The sequence below is a fragment of the Elephantulus edwardii genome, unplaced genomic scaffold (genome assembly GCF_000299155.1).
Source record: "Elephantulus edwardii isolate Elephantulus edwardi_28Jun2011 unplaced genomic scaffold, EleEdw1.0 scaffold00185, whole genome shotgun sequence".
NCBI lineage: Eukaryota > Metazoa > Chordata > Mammalia > Macroscelidea > Macroscelididae > Elephantulus > Elephantulus edwardii.
In genome coordinates, this window is record NW_006399935.1 from 525,190 (window position 1) to 532,826 (window position 7,637).

A 7,637-nucleotide genomic window follows, 5' to 3' on the forward strand; every position below is an offset into this window, starting at 1 on the left:
TGTGAGTGCCATCTCTCATCACTAAGCTCCGCTAATACCACAGGGGGTTAAGGATAAGTCTGCTCCAAGCTAGGGAGGACCAGCACCCAAAGCTGGCACTGGAAGTGAGCTCCCCGTCACTGCAGGCCTTCAACTACAGTTAGCACACACCTTCATGAGGTCACTGCCCAGGGGGAGGTGAGGCCAGGAAGCCATTTGGGACTGAGTGTCCTCACCTGCCAAACTTGGGCATGCTGGTTCCCTCAAGGGGCTGTGAAGGTCAACGGTCCCTGGGGAAACTGAGGCAGGGGCTTTCTGGGTTTGAGAACCACCGACACTCTCACTTCCTACCATGCCTTCAAGTCCGACAACTTTATTTAGGGATGGAATTTCTTGGGCTTTGACTCAAAGAGCATATTTTTAGAATTAAAAGCCCACAAATCTTGGCCGAGGGCCCAGAGCTGAGACATCCCACCCACCAGCCTGGAAGGACTGCTGACAGCCGCCCCTGCCTGTGGGTGAGAAAGCACACATATGTACCACCTCCCACCCCGCCTTCTGCACCTGCAGACCCCCTAGGAAACAGAGTGGGAGTTCAGACTTTGGACCTCAGTATTATCTCAGGCCCAGAAGCTGGGAGCTAGGAAGGTCAAGACAGTAGCTCAAGGTTGCACAGCTGTAGAAGGCAGGTAGGAGGACGGGAAGCCAGCTTCGCCCCACCAACCCACGGTGCCACCAGGAAGGCACTGTTCAGCCAAACCAGAGCCTTTGCTGTCAACTCCGACTCCTTACAACTCCCTGTGCAGCACAGCAGGCCCGCTCCATGGAGTTCCTTAGCTGGGAACCTTACAGTTTGCCAGGTCTTTCTTCCACCAGTATCATTATCATCCTCATTTCATAGATGAGAAAACTGAGGAGGCCCAGAGGGGTGAAGCTGCTTGCCCAAGGTCACAGAGTTTTCAACCAGTAATTGGCGCCCCAGGAGGGACGGGTCCTTGGAGAGGGACATCATGCTTGGGAGGGTGGAGGGACAGCGCAGGAGGGGAAGACCCTCTATGAGATGGATTGATTCGGTGACGGGGGTAATCGGGATAGGTGTGTCAGAGGCGGTGCGGTTGGCGCAGGATAGAGCAGGGTTTAGAGCTGTTGTGCATAGGGTCGCTATGAGTCGGAAACGACTCGACGGCACATAACAACAACAACAACAACAATTGGAGCCCAGTCCTGACTCCAGAACCAGAGCTCAGAAGCAACCAGACCTCGGTGTGAAGCCAGGCTCTGCTGGGAGGTGTGTGCCTGGAGGAGGCCTCTTACACTGCCATGACGGGCGTGAGGGGTGGAGGCCCAGGAACTCTGGTGTTGGCCACAGCCCGCTGGCCTGATTCCAAACACAATATATCAGCCCTGCCCAGGAGAGGCCTTGCCTGAGGGGCTAACGTGGTGCTGGGGAATCTGTCAGCCCCCTTCCCGTCCCCAAATCAGGCCTCTGTCCATCCCTCAAGTCCTGTATTCCCTGCCCATATTGTTGACCACCAGCAATTACAAATGCCTGTGGACCAGCGGGTCAAGATGTTAAACAAGAATGTCAGGGGGTGTTCCCCACCTGGAAGCTCAGAGAGGAAAGACGCAGCCCTGAGAAGCCCACCCTGGCAGGGTGCCAGAGACTGGTTGAGTTGGCTCCAGACAATCCCCTCCTGTCTCTGGGTCTCAGGGAGTTCTGGTGGCCTGGTGGTAAAGAATTGCACTGCCAATAAAGAGGTACATGGTTCGAATCCACCAGCTTCTCCAGGGAAGAAAGTCGAGCAATCTCCTCCTGTGCAATTTCCTGCCTCCTGTGACTCAACAGTACACAACAACTCTGGGTCTTGGTTTCTCCATCTCAAAGATGGAGAGGGAGGCAGGAAGCTCTTACTCTTAGTCTTTAGAGTAGGGACATAGAGACAGGGGCCAGAGAGCCAAAGGGACATAGAGATGGAGGCTAGAGGGGCAGGGGGCATAGAGATGACAATCAGGGGGCTAGAGGGGCACAGAAGCTGAGGGTCACGTGGGGGTAGAGCAGAGGCCGACAGAACCTCTAGAGAGCTAAAGGGCATGGAAAGAGCTCAGAGGCAATTATTATTCTTAGGTGTCATCAAGTTGACTAGACTTGGAGTCTAATAAGACAAGTGGGCATGGAGATTGGAGGGCCATAGAGACCCGAAGGCCAGGTTGCCATTTGGAACTAGATGATGGAAGGGCTTATTGGCTGTTGGTCTTCTACCGTCCCAGCCCCCCAGCCCCAGCTCACCCAGGCAGCGAGCACCGTCCGGGCTAGTGACAAAGCCACGGGGACAGGTACACACGTAGCTCCCGACTGTGTTGGTGCAGCCACCCCCCGAGCAGAGGCCCGGCACGCTGAGACACTCGTCCACATCTGAGTCACAACACAGCAGGGTCAGACATGAGGACCTCCAGCCCTGTCCCTCCTCCTCCCACCGAGGATACAGGGGAGGACCCCTCTCCACCCTCACCTTCACATTTAGCACTGCCCATAAGCTGATGTCCTGCAGGGCAGCGGCACTCGAAGGAGCCCACTGTGTTGATGCAGCTGCCCCCCTGGCACAGGCCTGGGATGGCCTGGCACTCATCCACATCTGCAGGGGTAGAGGCCATTAAGGGGGTGAGAGGCCCGTCAGAGGAAGGGATTAAGGCTGCCCAGGGTTCCCATTCAGCCCTGGCACCCCAGGACCAACTGTCCCACTCCCTGACCCCACCACTCACCTTGGCAGGCCCCTGTCCGGACATTGGGGATGAAGCCCCGCCGGCAGGGGTGCGGCTGGGCAGGACACAGAGCACAGGGGAGGCCCCAGGCGCGGCCCACAGTGGCACAGCAGAGCATCTTGGTGCACATGAGGCCCGTCAGCTGGTGGTGACAGCCCTCGGGGCCCACGTAGACAAAGCAAGGCCCTGCATGGTAGTCCGTGCGGTGGTGTGCATGTGGGAAGCTGGTCCGCATTTCCATTCCTGTAGATTGAGTTCAGGCCTCTCCCTCTCAGCCTCCCTGCACATGTTCCTCACAAGAAACCTTGCCTCATGCTGTGCCTGTTCTTAACGCACCTTTCCACCTCTTCTCTAACAAACTCCTATTCACCCTGCAAAACCCTTCCTCTAAAGCATTTCCCAAACAAGGTTCAAGGGAGCCCAGGACCACTCACTCCATAAAACTCAGGGTGTGTGTAGTGACCCCTGTTTCTCCTGTGGAACCTGGGCAGGAGCCCGTGGATGTCCGGTTGGAGAGTTTGCCCCATCCTAGATCACATGTCTAACTGATCTTGTTAGATTCCCCCGGCTTTGGGAGGGACTCAGTATGTGGATGAATCCTCTGGGCTCAGAATTCCACATCCTTGACCCCTCGTGTGCCTATCACTGCCCAAAGCCCCTCCTCCGGCATGCCGTGCATGGGGCCCAGATGTGACTTCCTGTCTCTGATCTCCAGATGTTTCCAATAACAGGGCTGGAACTCGACCAAGAGAAATCCCTCCCAGAAAGGAAGGTAGCCCCCAGCCTCTGCTAGGCGTTTATGAGGAGGGGCTTCAGAGATTTTGCTGGTCCCCACTGCCACAGAACCTCATGAATTCACTAACACTCGCACACTGGACAGTCAGCTGGCCTCTCTCCAAGGGCCTTCACTGTCCACATGACTCCAGGCCGTTTCTCCTCTCTTCACAACTGACCCTTACCTCCTCCTCAGCCTCTCTAGCTCGTTTCACCTCTTACAGCCCAAATCCCAGTTCCTTTTTCTTGTCAAAGTCAATATCTAAATGCCCGTCCTTCATTCTAGAGAGCCCCTCCATTCATACAACCTGGCAAGGAGAGACCCAGCCACGGGTGCACAGCCCTACCCACCTCTAGCCCCCAGGTCAACCTCACAGACTGCCTTTTCTATACCCTTAAGCTTGTGGACCTCTGTGCACACATCCAGGGCATTCTGATTCTTCTTCCCTAGCCCTTCCAGACCACTGGTCCACTTCTTTCTCTTTCTCAGCCTCCAATGGGTTCCAGCTTTTCTGTTCACACTTAGATGCCTAGACCTCTTAATTGGTCAGTTTTTTAACATGGGCCTAAAGCCAGGAGGCTGAAGACTGAGGTACCTACGAGCACATTTTAGAGGCTGACCTGACTAAGCAATTGTATCCTGCAGCTAATCTGAATTGATAGCCTTTTGACTTCCCTAATAAAAAAAAATGAAATCATCAAACAAACAAAACAATTTGCCCAGATCTCTTCTCTCTTCACCATTCAGTCCCTCCCCTCTGCTCACTGTCACTTATGTGTGGGGGAATTGGAGGCTGGGTGCTAACAAAAAACTCTCGGGTGCTGCTAACTGAGAAACTGACAATTCAGATCCACCAGCCCCTCCATGGAGGAGGATGAGGCAGTCAATTGGTTTCTGTAAAGACTTTCACCTCAGAAACCACAGGGCAGTTCTGCTCAGTCCCTCAGGATTGTGATGGGAGAGAGAGGACGTGATTGCACAAATAGGATGGGTCAGCCCCAAGGCCTGAGTGTCCCGCTTCCTCCCAGACACCTGCAGCCCTGGGCCATGATAGGGCAAACCAACCCTCAGCCTGCTCCGATTCCCTGCCCTTGCCCCCACATGCTCCCTGTCACAACATGACTGCTTTCATAGTTTGCTGGGGCTCCAATTGCTGTAATGCCCGTGATTGTGTGCGGGAATGAAATTGCAAGGAGCCCTGGTGGCACAGTGGATAAAACACAAGCCAAAATGTCATTGGCTCAGCCACTCTACAGGAGAAAGATGCGTCAATCTACATCCACCAGGACTGTCCATGTGCAATTTTTGCGGCCATGAAGTTGAGGACAGCTCACAGTGACTCTGTATGACCACGGCATCTTTGTAAAGCTAGACTGCCTGCTCTGCCTTCCTGGGAGTAGCTAGCAGCCAAGGATTCTAACCACTGCACAGCCAGGATTCCTTTACAAATACTATGAGGCAGCTCGTCACTAAATGGAGCGCACCAGGACCAGACAGACCTCATTTGTGGGACTCAGCAGAGGAGACGTACAGTATCAGCATTCAGATCAAGGCTGGGGCGACTGGGGAAATGATCATAAACTGCTCATCTGCAAGTTCAAGTGGAAAGCAAAGAAAAGTGAAAAAGGCTCACAAGAGCCAAATTACTACCTTGAGTATCCCACCTAAATTTAGCAAATTTCTCAAGAACAGATTTGACAAATTGAACTCTAATGACTGGAGATCAGATAAGTTATGGGATGAGAGCAAGGACACTATCTATAAAGAAAAAGCAACAACAGCAACCAAAAATAAAGAGATGGATGTCAGAAGAGACTTTGAAACTTGCTCTTTAATATGGAGAAGCTGAAGAGAAAGGAAGAGAGTTGAACAGAAGAGTTCAAAAAGAAAACAAAGAGGTTTATGGGATTCTAAGATGGCGGTGGTAGAGAGTGCAGTGTGAAGAGCTGGAGGAATAGCAAGCTGCATAGAGATGGACCATTAGAGAGACCTTCATGCCGCACAGAGACCGACAGACATGGCGCAACGTGGACAGTAGGAATTTGGATCAGAATTTTTGTTGGAACAATTAGTTTCAGAGTTACAGGAACATAGAGCTGCACTGTGGGCCGCCCCCTGGGCCCAACTAAAGCCAGAAGCCAACAGCCTAGCTGCTATGGTACCCATCCCCAGGAGAAAGAAGGTTAGCGGGACATTAACTGAGTTCTCTTAAACCTCACTAAGAGCAAGTGGGTCTGTTGGAATTTGACTGAGTTTTCTTTTGCCCTTGCCAACTGCCCATGGTCAGGCGGGCTAGTAGGATCCTGACTAGGTTCTCTTGGGCACTGGCGATTGCCTAGGAGAGCACCCAAGAACGAGCCCACTGGTGGGAATTTGGTTGAGTTCTCTTGGGCCATGCTGGCTGCCCAGGAAGGGGCAGGCCAGTGGGAATTCATCTGTGTTTTCCTGGGTACCATCCACTGCCTGGGAGAGTGCCCAAGAGTGAGTGGGCCAGTGGGAGTTTGACTGAACTTTCCTGGACACCACAGACCAGAGGTGAGTGGGTCAGTGGGGTTTGAGTCTTGTTGGGTTCCACTGGACCCAGGACCCTGCTCAGGCAGAGGCCACTGCATAAGGGCACCTGCATAAGAGCCACTGGGCAGGGACTACTAAGTGAGAACCACTGGGTGGGAGACAGACAGCTGGAATTTATTTGAGTAGGGACCCTACTCATAAGCACACCCAGACAGCTGGGGTCTGAGTGAGGTCTCACAAGTGGTTGACCTGCCCTGTTGTTGCCCAGCCCCTGTGCCTGCCCCACCCTCATTCAGCTCCCTGCCTGTGCCTACACATCCAGTCTATCAACCTGCCTTTAAAATGAAGCACCTTGATCTGACTTACCTACAAGAGGTTGCTTTCACAGGCTCTGAACTGACCTTTCCCTTTAAACAGAAGTTCAGAGAAAAACACAAGTGGGGTAGCTGCCTAACTGATTTCTAGAGCATTGTCTTCAGACCAAGAACCTATCAATGTCTCGAAGAAAGCAAGCTATTTCACACACTACACAAGCACAAAGCAAGATATCACCCCCCCCCAAAGGGTGACACAGTATCAATGGATTTCCTGAAGCCAGAAAGTCTGATGGAACTTTCTGACACAGAATTTAAAAGAACAATGATTGAATATTTTCAATAGATGAAAGACAAACTTGAAGAATTACAGGATATGACAAGCAAAACCAGGAGGAGATAAAAAAAACAAACAAAAAAACAAAAAAAAAACCAAAACACCCAACAATCCAGAACAATGCAGATAAAACAAATGAGGCATTAGCAGCACTGGAAAAACAAGAAACCACGATCCAAAATATGAGATACAATGTTTCAGATGCTGTCAACATGATGGAGGGACACATGAGCAGAGTTGAAGAGATAGAATACAGAACCAATGAAATAGAAGACACTATTGTTACCACTAATCTGCTAGAGCAAAAAGCAGAATCAAAAAGGAAGGAAAAAGAAGAAAACCTAAGAATAATAAAGAAAAAACACCATCAAGAGAAATAACATGTGTATCACTGGAATATCAGAAAAGGAAGAAGCAAGTAAATGCATCAAAAAAAGTTGTGGAAGAATTACTAGAGGAAAACTTCCCAGGGATAATGAAAAATGTTGTTGTTGTTATATGCCATCAAGTCACTTGCGACTCATAGTGAACTTATATACAACAGCCCTAAACTCTGCTCTGTCTTGCGCCAGTTGCACCATCTCTGATACACTCCACCTGATTACCCCAGTCACTGAATCAATCCACCTCACACAGGGCCTTTCCCTCCTGCACTGTCCCTCCACCCTACAAAGCATGATGTCCCTCTACAAGGACTGGTCCCTCCTTACAACATGTCCAAAGTATGTTAGACAGAGCTTCAGAATCCTTGACTCCAAGGAGCAGCCTGGTTTAACCCTCTCCAGGATGAATCTCTTTGTTTTCTTGGCAGTTCATGGTACCATCAATACTATTCTCCAGCACCACAGCTCAAAGGCATCCATTCTCTTTCTATCCTCCTTAGTCACTGTCCAACTCTCTGATGCATAACAAGTGATATCAAAGACCATGGCCTGTATCAGACGCACCTTAGTCTCCA

At 51.3% G+C, this 7,637-nt stretch overlaps 1 protein-coding gene across 1 annotated transcript in view; it reads right to left on the bottom strand.

Moving 5' to 3' along the window:
- Positions 1-7,637, bottom strand: part of FBN3 (fibrillin 3) — a 97,915-nt gene that overhangs the window by 73,590 nt on the left and 16,688 nt on the right. The window contains exons 6-7 of the mRNA XM_006896336.1: positions 2,740-2,939; positions 2,490-2,612 (exon numbers count right to left, since the gene is read on the bottom strand). Coding sequence (XP_006896398.1) covers positions 2,490-2,612; positions 2,740-2,939 — 323 coding nt within the window. The remainder of the gene's footprint in view (positions 1-2,489; positions 2,613-2,739; positions 2,940-7,637) is intronic.